The sequence below is a fragment of the Centropristis striata genome, chromosome 16 (assembly GCF_030273125.1).
Source record: "Centropristis striata isolate RG_2023a ecotype Rhode Island chromosome 16, C.striata_1.0, whole genome shotgun sequence".
NCBI lineage: Eukaryota > Metazoa > Chordata > Actinopteri > Perciformes > Serranidae > Centropristis > Centropristis striata.
Genome location: NC_081532.1, coordinates 35,333,491 through 35,357,900, shown reverse-complemented (window position 1 = coordinate 35,357,900; position 24,410 = coordinate 35,333,491). Strand labels below are relative to the sequence as shown.

The window sequence follows — 24,410 nt, the reverse complement described above, 5'->3', positions numbered from 1 at the left end:
TTATTCACCAGCAGGCAGGAAACAAGAGATGTTTAGGAAGGATTAAGTTATGTTCCTTTCTCAGGAACAGCAATAATGGTCCAACTGGACCATTTAAAAGTGATATTGATTGAATATTTATGTCGGCCTTAAAAAAACACACACAAATAATGCTTAATTTCACCTTAAAAGTTGGTATTTTGCATATATATATATATACATAAAAAAGACACTGAGCCTCCACTATATCCTTGCTCTGACCCTAGACTATAGATCCAGAAACTTAATTTCCTCATCTTTGATTGCCTACTCACAAAAAAACTAAGGGGAAATGGTCCAACAACTGAGCAAGATGGGCAATTTGGCCTCCATATTGATATGCAAATGAGAAGGTCAAAAACTCAAAATTTCGCTTGGGAACCATTTTTTTTGGATTCAGCACCCTTGAAATAAGTAAAGTAGGCCAGTTCCTGACTTGTTTCACTTTTTGGACAATTCCGTCTAGACTATTAACTTAGCACCTAAATACCAGATCCTGTAGGACCCCCCAGGTGTGTTTTACACCTGGGGGGTCCTACAGGGGATGTGAAGCCCACCCTAGGGCTGTTCCTCAGGTATAAATACTGAGGTTCCCCTTTTTTCAGGTTCTTTCTTCATCATAACTGCTTGCTGCTTGCATGTTGATTGACCTTTCCTTCAGAGGAATTATATAACACCTTGCAGTACTAGCCTGTCACTCACAAGCTTATACAACTATGTTTAACTAAATTAGCAAACAGATGAAAACTGTACAAATTACTGCATGTATCTGATGTGAATCCAGAGCTGCAGGATTATCTAATGTGGACGTCATTTCCCAGGATTCTGGACTCCAAAAAGCATTCAGATTCCCATGAAGATAAACCCTCCTGACAAACTTTGCATTTTATCTCCACCACTGCTGAAACTCTAAGAAAACATAAATGGTGAGCATGCTGTTTGTTCCTTTGTGAGACTGTTTGTGGGCCTTTTTAGTTGCAGAACATTTAAAGTGTGAGCTTTGTGCTGACCTTTGCACTGCAGGCCCTGTCTGAAGAGGCCTTTCAGCAGCTTCTTGCAGTGCTGGCAGACGGTGGGTCGGGTGTACGAGTGGATCAGGAAGGTGTGAGGGACTTTGACCTTCGACAGGAAGAGTTTGTCCAGTTCGATGGGACGGCCGACGTACGACTGGGAGCTGGAGCGCCGCTCTCGACCAGGGAAGTAATCCAACTGGTTCTTCTGCTGCGAGGAGACACAAAGATCAGAGGAGCAGCAGGAGGAGCCAGCAGGACTCTGTTCAACATGTTTAACCCAAAAAAAAAATGGATTCAGAGATGTAGATGAATTTAGAAGTCACTTGGTTTGTTACGGATGCTTAGAATCTCTTCCAGATGATGGCTATGTATCTGAGAAAGTTTGGTACAATTTAAAACAAGTCAAACAAACTCACCCCAGCCTTTAACCCTTTCATGCATGGAGGTCACTACAGTGTACAGCTGTTAAAAAGTGCTTTTTCTCTATATATGCCTGTAATTTTGGGCACTGCTGCATATAGTCCACACTAGTGGAAGCTATTGCATCATCCCATACAAAAAATCCCATTGGCTGGTCATTGCAAAGGGAAAAAGTAGTCAGTGAAACCAAGATGGCCGACAGGCAGGGAGAAAGACCAAACACCTCGGCTTTTTTGGTGTCTAGCTTCAATAAAAAGATACCACTGCAGGTAAAAAAAATATAATTACATCAAGTAACATCTAAGGTGACATATTATGTAAAGATTTTCCAAGTTTTTATTTCATATTTGGAGGAAATACGGATTAATCGTCTGTCCACTCAATTGTACATCATGCATCACTCGCTATGTTTCAACTTCAATGCAATGTCAATTACTACCAATGTTGTATCTTGTAACTATCATTTTATGTTATGTCATGTTATTATGTGTTTTACAGTACAAAACGCATGAAGTACACTTGAGTGGACAAATAAATATTTCTTTATAGAATAAAGATAGAAAAAACTTTTTTTAAACCTTGTTTTACATCCCTAATGATGTATAAAAATCCTGATTGAGTTTATCATAATTCATGCATGAGAGGGTTAAATCCACAATTGTTCTTGCACTAAAGCTCAAACCCATATCATCAAAAATATGATTTCTTATCTTTTAAGTTTTTATGTTTACTGTGGTGTGGACCCTCTAAAATAAGTGTTTAGACTTTGAATCATGGTTATACTGAAAAAACAGTAATAATTAAAAATTGATGAAGCAATTAACCCAAACAGTGTGCACCAAATAATGATCTTATTTACAGTAACGTGTTTATTGTTAGATAATTAGTAGCACAATGTCTAATGTAAGTAGAGTTTCAGAGATAATAAAGAGTGGTGGGACTCACCTCCATGCTGGGACTGACTGGAGACTGGACAGAGAGAGAGAGAACAACAAAAGAAAGAAAGAAAGAAAGAAATATAGTCAGAGTTGGGTTTGAATGTTCTGATGAGAGAAAATAAATGGACAGATCTTATCTTACTTGTCACTGAACCATTGAAACTCACTGCCATATTTACAGTGTTTAATAAAAGATTGTACAATTAACTATTTTAGTTATTTCTACTGACAAAGAAACTGAAAAAGTTGCAGATTTACGAAATATAAAGTGGCAAATCTGCAAGAAAAAAGTAGCAGATTTATGAGAAAAAACTTGAGCAGTATGAAACACTATTTTTCCAATTTTTTTTCTCATAAATCTGTGACTTTTTTTCTTGCAAATTTGCCACTTTTAATCTTGTAAATCTGAAAAAAAAATTCTTGTAGATTTGCCTCTTTAATCTCGTTAATTTGCGATTTTGTTCTTGAATATTACCCCCCTCCCCCGGGTCCGTATTTATTTAGTTTTTCTCATACTTGGCCCTAATACACCGTCTTAATAATTCTTCTCCTGTTTACTGACAGATTAGCCTACAGGGAGCTTCCAGTTTAGAACATGTCAACATTTCACTTCAATATTTAATTTAACTTCAATGGAAACACAGCGACTGTGTCTAAATTTGTGGTCTTCTGTACTTCCACTTACTGTGAAAAAAATATGTGAAATTTTGAAAATGCAGTGAAGTGAATACCTGATGGTCAAAAAGTTGAGTATTTGACACTTCTGCAGAGGTGGGCCCAAGTCATTGTTTTTCAAGTCACAAGTAAGTCTCAAGTCTTTGGCCTCAAGTCCCGAGTAAAGTCCCAAGTCCTACAGTTTGAGTTTCGAGTCCTTCAAATGTCGGACGAACTTCGTCTGTAATCTTCGACCGCATGTTTTGCAGACTGCAATTTGTTTTTTGTTGACCACTTCGTAGTTTTTTATTTTATAGTTTTGCCAACTGGCGGCGTTTTTTTGTTTACAGTTCTTCTTCATTGGTTGTCCTGCAATATGATTGGATGGATGCTGTTGGATCAAAATAACCTGGATCAAGTCTTTTCAAGTCAAAATGCTTAAATCCAAGTGAAGTCACAAGTTATTAGTCCAAGTCACATTGCAAGTCTCTTTACATTTTTTCAAGTTGAGTCAAAAGTCTTCACATTGATGACTCGAGTCTGACTTGAGTCCAAGTCAGACTCGAGTCCACACCTCTGGTGGTCCTGATCCTGGCCAATGAGGCTGCAGTGGTTGGGGTTACTCCAGCGAACACACACAGCCAGAAAACCTTTTTACTCCTACAAACATCTCCAGTGAGACGTGTTCAGGGTGTATTTCTCTACTGACCAGCAGAGCGTCCTCGGTGTAGTGTGGTGGCGAGGGCTCAGCAGAGAGCGGGCGCCCGAGGTTCACCAAGCCGCCCGTCAGCGAGACGTTGGAGGAGCGCCGCCGCCGCACGCCGCTGCAGTTATTGGGGATCTTAAAGGCACAACGCTTATGATAGTTCAGACCGCAGCCTGCACACAGAAGAAGACAAGACGAGACAACAGCACATTTATTCACCTGGGTCTCGTATATATGGTGGCCCTGAAGTGCAAATCACAACAGCAAATCAGAAAACAAAACGACAAATCAAAAAACACAACAACAAATCATCGTCACTGATTGGACTGGTGGTCCGTAGTCACCAGTCCAATCAGTGACGACTCATGTCACCCGAGGGTACCTACCTTTTGTGGTTTGGTTAATGTCGTTGTCGTTTCTGACTTTTCGTTGTGTTTTTTGATTTGTTGTTTTGTTTTCTGACTTGTCGTTGTGTTTTTTGATTTGTTGTTGTGTTTTCTGACTTGTTGTGTTTTCTGATTTGTCGTTGTGATTTGCACTTCAGGGCCACCGTACGTTTATCTATTTCAGGGCTGGACAATTCATTTTCCCAAGGGGAAATACTGAGATACTGTGAAGGTTTCAGAGGGCCGGACCAAAACTCTGAACCAAAATCTGCTCAATATTAATTTCATCGCTTTATAAAATGCAGTAAATTATCTGGTTTTGAGCTGCTATTGAATACATGTTATGATAAGTCTATAATGCGGAGCAACTTAAATATAGCTGGAAAAACTCCAATCATTATCTCACGTTTCCATTTATTTTAAACACAACATGCATTCAAACATCAAAAACAATATAGAGCATGTACAGGTGCATCTCAGTTAATTAGATTATATCATAGACAGTATTATATCATAGAAAAGTTTATTTATGTCAGTCATTCAATTAAAAAAATGGAAATAACACATTATATAGATCCATTACACACAGAATGAAACATTCATTCATGTTTATAATGATTATGGCTTACATTTAATGAAGACCTAAAAAAAATTGAATATTACAAAAGACCAATTTTAAAAAGTATGTTTAATATGTAAATGTTGGCCTCTGAAAAGTATGTCATCTATATGACTCAATACTTGAATGAATGAATGAATGAATGCTTTATTTCGGTTACAAAAACAAAAAAACAAAGACTATTTGACTTGAACTACTAGAAATGGATTTCTCCATCATATTCTAATGTATTGAGATGCATCTGTATGTTATGCAGTAAACCAGCAGTTTATTCACTTTAATGCAAAAAGCAAGCTAACAAGGTAACTCAGTGTTTCTGTGCAGGTGCGTATTGATGTATATGTATTGATTTCTAATTTCTGGGTAACCTGACGCGGGCTGGACAGGGAGAGCTAACCTTGTCCAGGTCTGGTCCAACACGTACATCAACAGAAATGTAATAAACTGATGTAACTGGTTTGTATCTCAGTTCGTACCTTCACATTTGAGTCCCTGCCGTACGAGTCCCCACAGCATCTCTCCACAGTGGTCGCAGAAGGCCGGCGCCCGGTACGAGTGGACGAACAGACAGTGAGGACGGATCTGGAAGTCCTCCACCGTCGCTGAAGCTGCAGAGAAACAAAAACATTTGCATATTACTGATTTTACCAAACACAGAACCAGTTTTTGACTCGAAATGAACAAAACAATCATCACTGTCTCATTTTAAATCTCTTCTTAAAACGAGTGTTGATTTTATGTTGATTTTATGATTTTTTGTTTTTTATTGTATTCATGCATATTTTATTTTGTGTGGGCAGTACATTTTACATTTTACGTTTTATTTTATTTATTTTTATCCCATTTTTAATTTATTTTATCTTATTTCATCTTACTGTTCTATTGTTTACTACATCTCTTTGTATTGTGTTATGTATTTATTGTTTGTGCAGCACTTTGGAAACCTTGTGTTTGCTGAAATTGTGCTATATTTAAATAAAGGGGATCATTTATTTGTTTGTTTGTCTGTATTTAAAAAAAACTACTGGCCTGAATTGTACAAAACTTGGTGGGATGGTGAAGCACGAGCCAAAGAAGAACCCATTACATTTTGGGGTGTATCTGAATCTTTGGTGCGGATACACAAATTATTTCCCACTGTTGTTGAGACGGCAGAGAGGGCACGGCCTTGGCGGACGCCTGGCACCCTGCGAGTGCCCTTCCAGATCTCAAGTGATTTCTCTTTTCCACGTTTTCCAAAACTGTTTTGAAACCGGCTCGGAGACGAGCAGCTGCTGATCTGGGGTGATTGGGCCGGTGGCCACAAACGCCATCTGAGCCCAAACATCGTCCAGCTGTTTTCACAAAAACTCAGTCGGGAACTCTGGCAGCAGCGAGGACTCCCGCTGACGAACCCACAACACTAACGAGCCAATCAACTGGCCCGCGTCAGCAATTAGGCTTTAAAATGTGAACCAGAATCTCTCAGTTTTTATTAATTAAACAAGTTTCGAAGTTTAGCGGTGCTTCACCAACTACTCTACTTAAAACTGATGATGAAGTTTAGTCATATTTGGGTTTTTAATGACAGGAAAGGAGATAAAAACATCTAATTTAAGCTCTGAGCACTCACTGTGCTCTGGTTTAATGAGCGACACAGCAGCTCCACTTCAACAATGTTTCAAACTGCAATCTGGTGACAACTGAGAGTTTATCTAAAATTAAATTGGTCTCAGATTATGTTTTTTTATGCAAAATGCAGCGATTTTTCGGACATTAGTGTTGATGTGATACCTCCTCTTTACAGACACGCCAGCTTTAGGATGATGACATCCAGTTTGGTGCAGAAAACAGGCAGTTAAAAGTGTCATTTTGTCCTCTTGTATGTGATTATTTGTGCACACTGGGGTCCGAAAGTTGCATAAATCGGGTATGACTGAGAGGCTGAGACTCTTGACTTTCCATCTTTTATGCCAAAGTGGAAATCATGATAAAAGAAACTAGAAGTGTACCAAAAAAAAGGGCCAAAGTTGTCTTTCAAAGCCATTCTTTGACCTCAAGATATTTGAATGAAAATGGGTTCTTTGGGTACCCACAATTCTCCTCTTTACTGAGATGCCCACTTTATGCTGATATGATGCAGTTTAACGGGTTTGACTGGAAACCACAAGTTTCTTCTTTACAGTCTTGCCGACTTCATGAAAATCCCATGCATATAAATGTACTATTCTTGCCTATTCTAAAAATGTTGGATTTAAATATTCCTGCATCCTGGGGTCCCTAAACAGTCTGTGAGCTGCATAAATCGGGTCTGACTGGACAGCTGAGACTCTTGACCTCTGACCTCAAGATATCTGAATTAAAAATATGTTCTGTTCGTACCCAGAAATCTCCTCTTTACAGACAGCCCACTTTATGCAAATCAAATGTAGTTTGAGGTAGAAACCATGCAGGTTTTGTCATGAAGATAGCAAAAAAAATGACATGTGGAGTTCCACAAGGCTCCATTCTGGGTCCTCTAATTGATTGGTACCAACCACAATAACGTTCCAGGAGAAATGCAGTAAAATGTGTTATTGTGTCCTCTTGTGTGTGAGTCTTTGTGCATCCTGGGGTCCTAAACAGTCTGTGAGCTGCATAAATCAGGTCTGAGTGTAAAGCTGAGACTCTTGTGGACTCAATGAGCCCAATGTTCTTCATGTTGATGATGTTAGTGAGTGAAACTTGAGCTCAGTGTATAAAATGAGCTGCTGTGACCTCTAGGATAATCACAGCCTCATGAAACTTTACAACCACCAACTAGAGACCTGGAGCATTCAGAAACTGACTGTAATGACGACATTTTTGCAGATATTTTTGAGATTGTTTTGATTGAGAGATATCAGGTAGCAGAAAATTACATATTGCCCACTTAGAAGGAGGAAAATTGCATTTGTTGGGGACTATTTTCAGCAGTGGATTAATCCACATGTGGTGCTCTTGTGAGTATTTGCATCAGCAGGATTGAGTATATGGGATTAAACCATAATAAACTACAGTGTGTGTGTCAATACACTGCAAAAAAGCCAACATGTATTTTTTGGCCTAAAACAGTGATTTAATTTGGTAAAACTTGGAAATATAAATTATTGACATTTAGGTCAATAATGTAAGTTAGCACAACAAAGGAAGCCAGTTGTCTGCTCAAAAACAAGTTGGTGAGTTGTTGTTACTTATATCTTTAAGTTGGGGTTCACAACAAGGGACAATAGTTCTGATAACTCTTATTTCTTTGTTGGGAAATTAGGTCATTAGCGAAAGCTAGCGGCTAACTGATGCTAGCGGCTAACTGATGCTAGCAGCTAACTGAAGCTAGCGGCTAACTGATGCTAGCGGCTAACTGATGCTAGCGGCTAACTGATGCTAGCGGCTAACTGATGCTAGCGGCGCTGCTTGTTACAGCTACAAGAGTAGCCTTTAGCGTATCAATGCTAACTCAAAATTGTGGTCGCAACATTAGCTGACATTTCATAGCGGCGTTACAATCGTGCCAGAGAAATTCAGAGTTGAGCAAACTCAAAAACAAAAATTGAAATATTTAGTTTAATTGTCCAATTTAAGATTTTATCGAAGTTTGTTGCCTTGAAATTTTGAGTTCACCCAACTTTTCTTTTTTTGCAGTGTAGTGGCTCACTTATACAATATTTGTTCGAAGATTCGTTTACTGTCAGTTTGAGTCTGAAAAATGTTGAAAATATAAAACCAGAGTTCCTTTAACTCGCCAGAGATTGAGAGAGGGGAGGGAGATAAACACACCGCGAGAGACAAAAAGTAATGAATGGGTTGTTAGCGGGTATTTTGTAAATGTTTTGGAGGTATGAGAGGCTCTTAGCGGGCGCAGATGGACCGAGTGTTTGTTTGGTTGGCCAGCAGGCTTGGCACGGCCTGATGGGTAGTTTGGGATATGGTTTTTCTCTCTATGTCTCTCTCTCTGCAGGCATTTCTGAAATCTCCCTCTCTCTCTCTCTCTATCGCCTTTTTCTTCGCTGCACGCACACACTCGCCCTGTGCTGTGGTCCTCCAGTAGAATACGGCTCTGATTAGACATTCTGCTGCAGGAAATTACCTCCATTTATTCAAATTATTGTTTATGCCTTTTGTTTGGAGGGCCAACATACGTTTGGAAGTCTGAACAAGCTCCCAAACTGTTATTATATGCTTCAGAAAATGACTTGTGTGTGTGTGTGTGTGTGTGTGTGAGGATTTCCTAGGTAGTCCTTGTCTGAATATAAATGCCTGTGTTTATGTGTGTGTTCTGTGTGGTGGAATCAAACGCGTTAAGGAGCTCGCTGCTGCTTGTTAGCCCACAACCACAAAACAAACACCGCGGGAGCAGAAACGGTAAAGCAGCAGCAGCAGCAGGACTCAGAGAAAACTTTCTGCTTTTTCTGTTTGGCTTAAGACAGGGGTGTCAAACTCAAATACACAATGGGCCAAAATGTAAAACTTGAATAAAATCGCGGGCCAACATTGAACAAATAAACCTTTTAATATATACCAAACATGTTTTGCTTTAACATTAAATATGGAACCAGCAACGCTTATAAACATACAATATATAACTAAATAATGAATAATAATAATATAGTAAATATATATATAATAATACAGTTTTTCAACAGGTTAATACATTTAATAAAGATATAAATACATGTAATAATAAATAAATATAATACATATAATAAACGATTTCAAGGGACTTTTATTTCCTAATTCCTTATTGATTTATTTCAGATTACTTTTTTTAAATACTTTTGTATTTGTTTATTTCAGGGGACTTTTTTATTAAATAAATAAGCAAATCAAATAAAAAAGTAGGAAGAAGTTGTTGAAATTCTGTTTTTTTTATATTTATTTTTACATTTATTTATACATTTATTGCCTGTTTTATTCATTTCTGGATCTGTCTTTCCATATGTTCAATGCTACAGAACTCAATATGTTTCCATTTATATTTCCCTCTCTGTAAACACGTCATAAAGCTTCCATTAGTTGCCGGAATCTACATTTAAAATATGCACAGAACCATTCTTCCTCCCTTTAGAGCAGGGGTGTCAAACTCAAATACACAATGGGCCAAAATGTAAAACTTGAATAAAATCGTGGGCCAACATTGAACAAATAAACCTTTTAATATATACCAAACATGTTTTGCTTTAACATTAAATATGGAACCAGCAACGCTTATAAACACACAATATATAACTAAATAGTGCAGACATGCCAAATCAAATTTCATATAAAAAACACATCAATGTCATTCATTTATTAAATAAAAATTAAATAAAAATCGTATGCCTCTTTTCTATTTGCATCCTTCTGATTTAAATATCAAAATAAAGTTTTTCAACAGGTTAATACATTTAAAAATAAAATAACAATAATAAATCTAGTATTAGCGGTACATGCGCCGTATAATACCGGCGGGTCAGCTTTTATAGTACAATAATAAGATAATAATTTGGTATTGGCCAAATAAAATTACACTGCGGGCCAAATTTGGTCCGCGGGCCAGAGTTTGACACCCCTGGTTTAAGATATGAAGACGAAATATTAACAGAGGTCAGTGGTCTGTTCTTGATTATTATATATTTTTTAGAACCTAATATTGCTCAAGAATCCAACAAAATGATTCAGTTAATGTTTATCTGGAACCTTTAAAGTTTGACTAACCTCGACCAACGGTTTAAGGACGATTTTATGTTCTTTTTACATTCTCCTTCCTCTGTCCTTGTATTTCACTGCAACATGTAAAATGTAAAAAATCTATAAGTCCTGCAGCTCTATGGAATCAGTACAATCATGGCTATAAGAGGGAACAACTCAAACATGTCTTTGTATAAAATAACAAAGTTAGAATGACAGAAATCAGAGAAAAAGTTGAATTGCTCTGATAAATTATTATTTTTGAATAAAACAGAATTTATATATAAACACTTTTCCAAGTGCCCACAAGTGTCCTGAATGTTGCAAAAAAAAAAAAAAGTTTCCTCCACATATTGTACATATCAAAGTGTTAAACGTACAACAAAATAACCAAAAAAGACGGAAAAGACCAAAAAAAAAAATACGGAAAGATACCAAAAAGGACAGCCTGTCCTGTCCTCTCCTCTCTGCTCTGTGTAAACAGATTCTCAGTGAATATTTGTCACAAATTTAATGTTTTTAACAGGATCTGGTTAGTGCAAACACTTTATTTTAAATGACACATGGAGAATAAAGAGATTCTGACACAAATATCAATATTTTAACACAAGTTTTGGTCACTTTTTATAACGGAAACTTTCGTAACTGATGATCCGTTCAAGGACCGTTGGAAAGTTCAAACTCAGACGATAATGGCTGTTTTTACAGTTTCTTTCCCAGATAAACGGTGTACTTTTGGTGATCTGGTTTATAAATGTCAAAGAGTGCTGACAGAATATTTAATTTTTGCTCCTGGTGCCGTGTTGTTGTCAGAATTTGATTCATTCGGTCAGATAATCTGGGAAAATCTAGAAAAGCTTGTTGAATAAATGCTTTTATTCACATTTAGATAGCAGCAAGTAGCAGACTCAGAAGTCTCAGCTGCTCTTTAAGGCCCATAGATGTAGGATATCTGAGTCATTTTCTACATTTAAGTTGGCTTCATGCACCACTGAGCAACTTTCATAGGAATGAATGGGGTCCGGGTCCAGCTCTGTTTCCAGTTCTCTTCATGCGTTCCAGCTGCCAAGCCTCCAGCATGCCAATTTATTTTCTTTAATCAGTTTTTTAATTTGCCCACTATTGAGTTTTGATGTTTGTCTTTAATGAAAACAATAAATCAGAGAGAAGTGTTAAAAATCCCATCATCCTCAGGGTTTACTGCGGATTGTAAACAGCTTTAATCAACATGTGAGCTGATTAAAATAAAAAAAAAAACAACAGAGTTCATTAACTAGTTGAAATCGCAGCCAAAGAAACCTGTCTGCATGAGTGTTTCGGGAATTATCGGGATGTTGTTGTGTTTTTTTACAGGTTGTTTGTGACCAATCAGCTCTCTTGGCTGGAGCTCCGCGTTACACCGTACAAAGTCAATTTCCTGTTTGTTTCCTCCACACTTGGAGCTGTCGCAGGGACTGACAGAGAGCTGTTAACAAAAGTGTTTTTAACTGAGTGTCAGCATCCTGACAGGAGGAGGAGGAGGAGGAGGAGGAGGAGGGAGATAATTGGGAGGAAGAGGAGCAAGGTGAGGGGACGAGGAGGAGGAAAAGTTTTGAAGAGAGAATTCCTTTTAGCACTTTCACTTCATCTGACAATCTAAACACACAATATGTAATTATCTGCTGCTGGGATTCAATTAAAACAAAAACAAAAGACAGAGTGACGCCGTGAGCTGAGAGATATCTGGAGTTTTGGCGTCTTTTCCCTCATTAGGAGTTTCTCTTTAACCCAGAAACACACACACCTGCTGATTAAAACCAGTGAAAACGCTGCATGAAGCAGTTTAAAGATAAAAATCTGAGTTTTTCTGATGAAGTTTGGTGCACGCAGGACGTCCTGGAAGACGATTGCTCAGCTGATAACTTCACGTCCTTAAAATCTTTCAACCGGTTTAAATAAAAGTTACAGAGTTCTAAAACGTGGAGCGTATTAAACTGGATAAAAAGTCAGTTCATGAATCTTCTGGCAGACAAACACAAAGCTGACCCGAGCACACAGAGGATGAGACGATTTAAATGACAGATTTGTCACGTTTTAACATTTTTGGATGGGAATAAATTTCATCACATGAGTGTCACGGGACAAAAAATATTAACCTGATATATACGTCAATATATGTCAAAAAAATATTTAAATTTGAACTGGAAACAAAAAAATTCTCCAGTCTATCAAACTTCAAATATATATATATATCAAATATAATGAAACATTTGCAGTTAGAAAAAATAAAATTCACCCTGAGAGGTAAGATAGATACCTTTTACACAATATGGCAGCCATTTATGGATTATTATACTAAATATAACCCAGTGAAAAATTAACAAATGTAAATTTTGGAAAACCTGACATCCTCCGAGTTGTATTATAATATTTAAATCTATTTTATTTGTAAACCTTATTTTTGTTTTTATATTTGATTTGACTCCACCTAGGTTTTTTTTTTTGTTTTTTTTTGTTTTTGGGTTTTTTTTGTGGGTTTTTATTGCATTTATTTTATTGCTTTTATTTTTCTACTATCATTCTGCTCTTTCGTGTTGACTTTAAGCATGAATGAAGTTTGAAAAAGAAAAAAAGATTTAAATTCAGCAAATTATCACATTTTGATTTATTTATGTTCCATGATATGGAATTGGGATTGTAATTTAATTTTGTTTTATTTCTTAATTAAATATCTTAAATACAACTTTTACTTTGATTAACGATTCAATAAAAAATTATGAACTCGTCATCTTAAGTATTTATTATTTTTATTATTATTAAGTCATATATATGTGTTTATATGTGTATGTGTATATATATATGTGTATGTGTATATATATATATATACACACACACACACATTACGTCAAAAAATATTTATTTAGAAAAAATATGGCCACTTCAGTGTTTTAAACTCAGAGCTGTAAATCAAACATGATGCTTTGTCTTTTACTTTCAGAGCTTTAATTAATCTTTTTATTTTTTTCTGTCTTTCAGTGTTGAAATTTTATCTGCCACTTAATTAATGCTTTAACCTCCACTTCACCTCCTTTCAGACCTCAAATTTAGTGCTCTAATTTAAATTTCTTCAAGTTAAGTCCTTTCAGCTTCAGCGTAATTTTTTTTACAACAAATATTTCAACTGTTATTGTTTTATTTGTTTTTTACGGCAGAGAACACACGTTTGCATCCTCAGAATATTTAGCAGATTTAGGTAATTAAACGTTTTGAGAACAATGTTAGTTTTCTTGATGTGGCTGATGGACAAAAATGTAATTAAAGTGAATTAAATAAAACCCAATCTGCAGGAAACTAAAATGATCCTTTAAATAGAGGAACACACTGAAAATACATGTGGACAGAGAAAACATGCAAAACACGTTTATTAAAATAAACAGCATTATGCAAATGCACACACACACACATACACACACACACATACACACACACATACCAACACACACACACACACACATTCTTGTACTTCTATCTTTGTGAGGGCCCTCATTGGAATAGTGAATTCGTTAGTTTAAATTCGTTTTTAGAGTGATTTTTTTTTTAAATGCTTTAGTTTTAGTTTAGTTTTTATTAGTTGTAGTGTTTTGTAATGGGGTATTTGTTGGATGGGAGATTAAAAGAGGTCACAGTAAATTTTGCCTTTATTTCCTTTGTCTGATCCATCTTCATTATGTATGAAAAAAGTTGACAAAGACGAAAACAAAGGACATTTTCAATATAATTTTAGTTAGTTTTGTAACCACACAATACAGTTTCAGTTAATTATCATTATCATGTAACCTTTAACCCTTAAAACAAAGTCTGAAATCTAAAAAAGCCTTTAAAGAAGTGAGGACCGGCCGAAATGTCCTCACTTTGCAAAAAATGTCCTCACTCTGTTGGTTAAAAATGTGTTCCGGTCCTCACTATGTAGGAAGTACAAGAACACACACACACACACACACACACACACACACACACACTCACAGACAGACACACAAAGACACACACATACACACACACACACACACCAGCAGGCAGGAAGCAGCAGCAGCTGTGCGTGTGTGTGTGTGTGTGTGTGTGTGTGTTGCTGGACGGCAGCCAGACTCACGAGTCTGAGATGGAAAATCAATATTTATTCACATCTGGATACTTTTAGGTGTTGATCAGGCTGCTGTTTTTACAAGTTCACACCTTTTTACCTGATGAATAAAGTGATTAACCAGCGAGTTGATGGTTTGTAATTTTTGCTTGTATATTTATTTCTGTAAACAATTCTTTCGGTTATTGATTTGTTGTTTGCACATACTGCTTGTATTGGACCTTAGTTCCCTGGTGATATGGTTGTATAAATGTGTGTATCATCTGCATAATGACGGTTACTTATTTTGCTGTTTTTTTCAGAATTTATAGAATGTTGAAAGCATGTAGATGTGAAATAGAAGAGGCCCCAGGACGGAGCCTTGGGGAACTCTGAATTTTTTGGTTGATACCATTTGCTACACACATTTGGTGCTCAATAATGCAATTTTATTAATATCAAGAATGAATAAAAAAGACAAAACCTCCACAATATTATCTCAAGACCTTTGGAACAACATTGAAGAATCCATGCTGTGATTTGGGTTCAAAAACTTTGGTCATTTGGAGATTTCTGTATTTTCAGCGATTGGAGGACGAGCTCTAAATGTCTAGTTTGTGGTTGTAAAGTTTCATGAGGCTGTGATTATCCTCGAGGTCACAGCAGATCTTTTTATACAGGGAGGTTGAGACGGAAATGGTAAATTTGTGCTACATGAGAAAAACTATGTGGTTTTTACCTTAAACTGCATGAAGCATGAATCTGGGAGAAAAAAGTTGCTTTTTTTCAACTTTTTTCTCGTAAATCTGCAACGTTTTTCGCGCAGATTTGCCACTTTATATCTCTTAAATCTGCAACTTTTTTTCTCGTAGGTTTGCCACTTTAATCTAGTAAATTTGCAACTTTTTTCTCGAAATATTACCTGACTCTAACTACCAAATATAGTTATTTGCCTGATCAAGGGTTAAAAATAATAAGAGTAAAAGAAAGAAGAAGAACGGGGGTAGGAATAGATGAATGCAGGCTATGATAGAGTTGTTGCTATAATCATTTAACAAAGTGTTTCAAATACAAGACAGGTTGTTTCCTCTTTGAATATAATTGTCCCACTTTCTCCAGAAAGCTTCTCTTTGTCCTTTTGCAGTCTGAAACTGAAGGTCAACCGTTCCATACGCTGAATGTTGGGAACTATGTTTGACCATTTGTTGACAGAGGCTAAATAAACATAAGACATTTTATAAATCTTTTTTTTTTTTTCGGAAGTTTTTGGGGTTTGTTGCCTGTAGGCAACGTTGTACCATGACAAGTGAAAAAGAAAGTATTTAAAATTAATTTTAACATAATTTATTTAATAAACATGATTCAGTAGCTTCAACAAGATACAATACGTAACATTTTAAATTTAAACACATCATAAAAGGAGCTTTTTTAACCGGTTTCTTGTCCGAATGTTGCCTGTAGGAAACATTGCACCATTGAACCAACGACCCATAGAAATGAATGTCTTGAACACTTTAAATGTATGAAACTATCAAAAATTAAAGGTTTACTTACCTATCAGTAGGAATATATTTTTTTCCAGATGGAAAAGGGCCAGGAAATGACATTTTGAGTGATTTTTTTTGTGGCACAAAATGTCAAAGCTGTTTCCTTTGAAATAGTCTGTAAAATACTGTTTCAATATGGCCGCCTGGAGGTCATGTGACAAGTTAAAGTATTGCTATTGGTAATTTTAAAAAGAGGGAAGATTATAGGGAACCAATAGCAATGCTTTAATTTGTCACATGACCTCCAGGCGGCCATATTGAAACCCTATTTTGCAGACTTTTCCAAAGGAAACAGCTTTGCCATTTTGCGCCTCAAAAAATCACTCAAAACGTAATTTCCTGGCACTTTTCCATCTGGAAAAATATATTCCTACTGATAGGTGAGTAAACCTTCATTTCTGATAGTTTCATACACTCAGACTGTTCAAGACATTCATTTCAATGGGTCGTTGGTTCAATGGTGCAATGTTGCCTTCAGGCAAAATTCAGACAAGAAACCAGCTAAAAAAGTTCCTTTTATAATGTTTTTTTTTCATTTAAAATGTTATGTATTGTACCCTATTGAAGCTACCGAATCTTTTACACATGTTTATTCAATAAATTATGTTAAAAACTTTTAAAAACTTTCTTTTTATGGTACAATGTTGCCTCAGGGCACAAACCCCAAAAACTTCCAAAAAAAAAGAAAAGAATTATAAAATGTCTTCAGATTATAATTATTTAGTCTATTTTAAGACAAAAAAAACACTTTTTTCCCTTACTGGCATCACAATGCGTAGCATAGAGGGTTAAAGTGATGGTGAGACCAGAGCCAGCACGCTCTTATTCTGAAGGGGTGGTGTTACCTGACAGCACGGCCTCCACCAGGTCTCCCTCCTGGATCTGAGCGGCGGAGCGCAGCAGCTGCAGAACGTTCTCCGACGTCTGGTCATGACGGAACAGCAGGATCTTCTCGTACATCCCGTAGAAAACACACTCCGGGATCTGATGGAGACAGAGCAGACAGCAGGTCATCCAGACAGAACATGTAATAGCAGATGTTTTGTCTCGGTGTTCCTCAGATTTGTAGAAATTAAACATATAGACCAGCTTGAAAGGGTCCAAAGGTAAGTGGTGAACTGCCAGAGGTAAATAAAAAAAGGTAAGCTTAACCAAAACTGGAAAATAATGTACATTTCAGAATTATACAAGTAGGCCTTTTTCAGGGAACAAGAAATGGGTTAACAACTTAACTCTATGGAGTCTTGGGCTATTTTGTCCATTTCTGAATTCTTTTCATGTCTTTGTAAGTCATTTTGTGTCTTTTTTTGGTCATTTTGTTTCTTTTTTAGCCATTTTGTGTCTTTTGGTGTCTTTTTTTGGTCATTTTGTGTCTTTTTTTAGTCCTTTAGTCCAACATAAAATGTGATTTTTTAATCTTTTTTTTACTTTCAAAACACTATCATGCTCAATAAAGAATTTTAAATGTTGCAAATGTGCATTAATTTCAGAGTACACTGAGACATTAAACTGCATAACTGTATATAAAGCCCTATACATATACATGCATCTGCCCCGTCTAAGTAATAAGATAGAAATAAGAACCAGTTAACTTAATATTCAATATGCATTTCCTTATATCATTTTGGTTTGAAAAAAAAGGCAGTAGGCTGAAGTATAAAATACTTATCTAGGCCTCTCCCCTGATACTCAACACTTCAAAAATAAGAAATTGTATCTCTATATATAGCCACTTAATGTCAAATAAATATGTATTATTATTATTATTATCATTATTTATTTTCTTCTTTATGTACTTATTTAATAAGAGCATCTCCTAAATCAAACCAAAGCTCTCACACCAACCTGGAGAAAGTCATTCATGCATTCATCTCCAGAGAAACGTGGTCACTTCTTTTGTTTTTGTTGACAGATATATTATTACATTATTATTTTATTATTATAATAATATTATTATATTATTATATTATATTATTACATGCTGTCATTGTATTGTGGAGATCTTTTAGGCTCAGAAACTAAATTAATAGCTCGACTTAATGTCCAAAATCAAGAACTGTCCCTTGAGAAATTAAACTTCAAATAATGACCTCAGACTTGTTTAAAGTAACTCTCTCATTTGGTCCTTTAGTCGTCTTAATCTGAACAATTTGTTATGAAAGAATAAAAACTCTTGCAGTATAATATAATATATTTAATATATTTGATATAAAGTATACATCTGTATGTGTTTTGTCAGAATGTCCACATCTCAGCAGCAGAAGTGACATTTCTACTCGTATATTAATGAAATCATGTCTTTAAAATTAAATCTTATAAAAGTTAATAAATCCTGTGAGTATAATTAAGATATTATAATGAGCCTGTCAGGATATTTTCTGATGACTTTGATTGGATTTACGTCTGTTAATTGAAGCTGCAGCTGATAACGTGACGGTTTGGTTCGTCTCTGACAGAGTTCACCCTCAATTTAATACGTTTTCATATTAATTTATTCTGTAAGATTATTCTGTCCATCAGCTGCTGATCATCATTTAAATGATTTATTCTTCTGCTGATGAAGATCAAAGCTCAGCGTCTCTCTCTCTCTATCTCTCTCTCTCTCTCTCTCTCTCTCTCTCTCCTCTCTCTATCCCTCTCTCTCTCGCTCTCTCGCTCTCTCTCTCTCGCTCTCTCTCTCTCTATCTCTCTCTCTCGCTCTCTCTTTCTCTCTCTCGCTCTCTCTTTGTCTCTCTCTCTCTATCTCTCTCGCTCTCGCTCTCTCGCTCTCTCTCTCTATCTCTCTCTCTATCTCCCTCTCTCTCTATCTCTCTCTCTCTCTCTCTCTCTCTCTCTCGCTCTCTCTCTCTCTCTCTATCCCTCTATCTCTCTCTCTATCTCCCTCTTTCTCTCTCTCTCTCTCTATCCCTCTCTCTCGCTCTCTCTATCTCTCTCCCTCTCTCTCTATCTCCCTCTCTCTCTCTCTCTCTCTCTCTCTCTCTCTATCTCCCTCTCTCTCCCCCTCTCTCTCTATCCCTCTCTCTCTCTCTCTCTCTATCTCTCTCTCTCTCGTGGAGAAATAATGCAAAATTAATAAAAAGTGAACCAGTTCAGGTTCAACTAAGTTCACGGTCCTAAGAAATACGCCATATATATATATATATATATGTATGGCATGGAAATATGGAAATATGGAAATATGGAAATACGCCATATATATATATATATATATATATATATATATATTCACACATACAAATGCAGTTTGCTAAACAATAACTATAATATGACCACAGTCATAACACCCCCACACCCAAAGAATTAAACATACCCCCTATATCAGGGGTGTCAAACTCTGGCCCGCGGGCCAAATTTGGCCCGCAGTGTAATTTTATTTGGCCCGCAAGGCAATACCAAATTATTATATTATTATTGTACTATAAAAGCTGACCCGCCGGTATTATACGGCGCATTTATCGCTAATACTAGATTTATCATTGTTATTTTATTTTTAAATGTATTAACCTGTTGAAAAAGTTTATTTTGATATTTAAATCAGAAGGATGCAAATAGAAAAGAGGCATATGATTTTTATTTAATTTTTATTTAATTAATTAATGACATTGATGTGTTTTTTATTTGAAATTTGATTTTGCATGTCTGCACTATTTAGTTATATATTGTATGTTTATAAGCGTTGCTGGTTCCATATTTAATGTTAAAGCAAAACATGTTTGGTATATACACATACACTGTGTGTACACTAAAAGATCACACACATTATATATATATATATATTTATATATATATATATATATATATATATAATGTGTGTGATCTTTTAGTGTACACACAGTGTATGTGGCGTCCCCCAGGGGTCGATCTTAGGGCCTCTATTATTTAACCTTTTAATAAAATTATATATTTATTATGAATTAATTTGAGAAAATATATACATGTGAAAATATACTAAATAAATGTGGAAATGAATAATGTAAAAATGTACAATTTCTATTTATTTTTTAAAATTATTTATTCATTAATCATGTATTCATGTAATAAAAAACTTTATGTAGAAATGTAAAACTAAATGTGGAAACATACTAAACACATGTATGTAAATGTAGAAATAATAAAAAAATAATATACACAGATATACCTGAATGTATAAATGTATAAAATTTCCATTTATTTCTTTGCCTTAATTGATTTATTTATACATTTATTCATTGATTTATTTCGATTTGTGTCACTTTTCATCCTTTTAGTGCAAACTAAAAACTAAAGGTGATCAGACTTTCTTTTATGTAATGTTTTTAGTATATTATATTCCTTCTACCTTTTAATTCTGTTCTTATTACATAATTACTTTCCTTTCGTATCTGAGATTGTCTTGTAATTGCTGTATTTCATCTTTTTTTTATGTAAGAACTGTTTTCTCACGCCTTTTCTTTGCTCTGTTGGCCTCATGGCATCACTCTCCTCTGTGATTAACTGTCTCTGTCAAAGCACTTTGTAAGCTGGTGTTTTCAAAAGGTTCTATAGAAATAAAGTTATGATTATGATTATTTGTATATTTGTGGAGTAAAACCTTGTAGTGACCCTGTGACATTTATTCTACGGTCAGAACCGGCCGGATCTCAAACACAGAAGCTCGGAAAATAAGCTAATAGGGGTTTCCATCCACTCCAGTAAAGACAACCTCATACAAATAACTTATATAATATATAATATATAATATATATAATATATAATGTCCACAATCCACACCTGTCCTTTTAAGCCTGAAACAGACACTTTGATGGAGTGAGAACTGGCCAAAATGTCCTCACTTCTTGGTTAAAAACATGGTCCTCACTATGTAGGAAGTACAAGCAAATTGATACACACACACACACACACACACACACACACACACACACACACACACACACAAACACACACACCCACACACACACACACACACACACACACTGGAGAGAAATTAACCAATTAAAGGTGCAGTTTGTTCGCTGTTAAGGATCGATGAGGCGTCCATGAAACAAGTATCACATTGACCGACTGCAGAGCACCCTGCACACACACACACACACACACACACACACACACACACACACACACACACACACACACACACACACACACACACCCGAGTCCGACCAATATGAGTCTTTAAGGACGATTTCAGAGCGGAACAAATCCTCCTTTACCATGAAAAAACACCTTTTCTTTGTGGATTTTGCACAAATATGACTCTGCAAACATACTCAGCAGGCTGCTTATTTTTAAAAAAAAAATGACTCTCTTCTAAGGATATTTAACATAATTCTGCATTATTATACAATATGCATGCAATATGTTGCATTGTCAAACCATTCCACAAATGAGAAAATAAATCAAATGACGCTCTCACTCATTAGTCCTTCACCTCTCTCTCTCTCTGCCTCTCAACAAGATCCTCAACAATACACTTCATAGATACATCTTGTGTGTGTGTGTGTGTGTGTGTGTGTGTGTGTGTGTGTGTGTGTGGTGTCGCCATAGCAGCAGCAGCGCTAGTCTTGTTGTCATGGCAGCCAGAACTCAAGGCTGAGTCCCCTCCGTGTCTCTGTTCACTTCTTTCTGGACTGAATGTACTGCAGGGTTTATTCAGCCGCTCTGCACGGCATTGTGGGTAATGGAGTCTTTTTTCTGTCTCAACTTGTTGCTCAGCACAGTGTGAACTAAATGTTTCCTATGTATTATTATTATTACCACTTCAACCTCCCTTTTAGCTGGAGATAATAATCCATTAAATTGGTATTTTAAGGTGCTTCTGTGCTAACTTTGATTTCAACAAAGTGTTTTTTGTTGTTGTTGTTTTTATTAATTTAAACAAAACACAACATAAATCACCAATGGACAAACACAGTAAAACAAAACAAAAAAAGAACAACGACAACAAGATCACAAAACCATCCTAAATAAATAAATAAAACGGTAACACTTTACAATAACCATCATTTCTAGATGGTAAATAACCATTTATAAATGGTAAACAGATAGTTTATTAATGTTTAATCATCATTTATAAACTGTATATAGGCCATTTAGAATGGTAAATAGAAAATGTATTAATGTTGAACTATAATTTATAAATGCCAAATAGATGGTATATTAATGTAAGTTGATAGTTTCTTTACCATAAACAAACAATTACATTATAATTATTAGTTTATTGATAGTTTTGCACTCATTATAACATTTTTAACACCATATTAAGTATGTAAATGATTTCAAAATTATTCTTATACCTTTAAGAAATTGTTAAAATGAAAACATTTAAAGATTAAATATGTATAGAATTTTGTAAATGGTTAATAATTGGTTTATAAACCAGCTATAAACATCACTTAGATGGTTATTGTAAAGTGTTACCAATAAAACTACAATAATAAATAAGAAGTTTAACACATTAAGACTAAACAAGACACAAACAAACATCAAACATAATTACCACATAAAACATACAGTATATCAGTAAACTTGATAACCTAAGAGAAAATAATAAAGTGTTAACAAAACTCATAATCACACTGGATTATTTCTTCATGCAAGAACATTTTCATATTCTAATATTAACTCTTAATCTCTTGCTTTATTATTTCAACATTTATTTCAACATGCATTTATTTATTTAATTATAAATGTTTACATTTATAGTGTATTCATTTGAGAAATGAATGCATGTAGAAATGTGAAAAATAAATGTGGACGTCACTAAATAACTTAATGAAAATGTAGAAATAAAGGGGAAAACTGATACATTATTTATTAAATTTATTTTACTTACATGTATTTACATATTTTATGATAAATGTGTTGAATGTATTTATTTATAAATGTTTATTTTTATTATCTATTTATTATGTATTCATTTAATGTAATAAATACATGTATGTAAATTTAAAAATGAATATATAAAAAATACAAAAATAAATACATGTGAAAATATATAATTTCCATTTCTGTTTTTGCATTAATTTATGTTTTTTTAAATTTGTTTCTACATTTATTCATGACTTTATCTATTTTTTGTATACATACATTGATTTCTCTTTACGTAAGTGTTAACAAAAATCATAATCAGACTGAATTACTTCCTCATGCAAGACCATTTTCATATCCTCATATTAACTCTTAATCTCCTGCTTTATAACTTATAATTTCTTCAAGATTTTCCAAACATGAAATCTCTTCAAAGTACTGAAATAAACAATCCATGCTCTGAACCATGAGAACAATGTGTTTCTGCTGCTTCAAAATATGACAACAAAATGTTGATGAATGTTTTATTATTTGTCTGTTAGCACTAATGTTTCCTGCATGAGGCCAGATGTGTTTATGAGAGCATCACTTTGCATCTAAAGTGTGTATTTAAAAACATATTTTCAGTGGTTTTAGTGGATGTGGTGGGTGAATCAGTGTGAGGTCAGAGTAGAGGCAACAGGTCGGGGACTGGCTGCAGAAAAGAGCATCAGATTGATAAAGTGTCGGCTTCTGCAACAACTCAATACAGTTAGAATTAACTGGAAATTAAAAAATGCTCACAAGTGTCACAAAATGACCAAAAAATGACATAAAATAACCAAAATAATTCAATGAAAATGTAAAAATGAAGGGGAAAAATTAATACAAAAATAATAAATAAATAAATGAATAAATATGATTATATATATTATTTATATTTATTGTTTTTTGTTTTTTATTCACATTTTCTATATTTTATTCTAAATGTATTGAATATATTTATTTATTTATAAATGTATCTATTTATTTTGTATTATTTTAACAAAAATAAATATATATGGAAATGTATAAATAAATAAATAAATAAATAAATATAGTAGAGGCAACAGGTCGGGGAACTGGCTGCATAAAAGTGCATCAGATTGATAAAGTGTCGGCTTCTGCAACCACTCAATACAATTAGAATGAACTGGACATTAAAAATTGCTCACAAGTGTCACAAAATGACCACAAAATGACCAAAAAATGACGTAAAATGACATAAAATAACCAAAATATGACACAAAATTACCAAAAAATACATTAACAAAAAAATACACAATATTACCAAAATAGAACACAAACGGCCAAAAAAGACGTATATAGTTATCTCCACATATTGTACAAACTGAAGTATTGTCATGTTACCAGCCTCTCCTGTCCTCTCCTCTCTGCCTAAAAGTCCAGCAAAACTAAATGAAATGTTGAGTTCAGTTCCCGGGACTCTTTGTGAGCTGTGAGGACGTTTCAGTGTCAGCAGCTTGAGCTCAGGTGGAATCAATAACACTAAGGATGGCTGCTCCAGGTCTCCAGGTCTCCAGG

General features: G+C 35.0%; 1 protein-coding gene across 2 annotated transcripts in view; it reads right to left on the bottom strand.

The window, feature by feature from the left end:
• Positions 1–24,410, bottom strand: part of prkd1 (protein kinase D1) — a 63,360-nt gene that overhangs the window by 27,786 nt on the left and 11,164 nt on the right. The window contains exons 2-6 of one of the 2 annotated variants that reach the window (XM_059353177.1): positions 16,907–17,045; positions 5,231–5,362; positions 3,753–3,922; positions 2,397–2,420; positions 1,029–1,239 (exon numbers count right to left, since the gene is read on the bottom strand). In XM_059353177.1, coding sequence (XP_059209160.1) covers positions 1,029–1,239; positions 2,397–2,420; positions 3,753–3,922; positions 5,231–5,362; positions 16,907–17,021 — 652 coding nt within the window. In that variant the 5' untranslated portion in view covers positions 17,022–17,045. The remainder of the gene's footprint in view (positions 1–1,028; positions 1,240–2,396; positions 2,421–3,752; positions 3,923–5,230; positions 5,363–16,906; positions 17,046–24,410) is intronic. The other variant, XM_059353178.1, reaches the window with a different exon arrangement.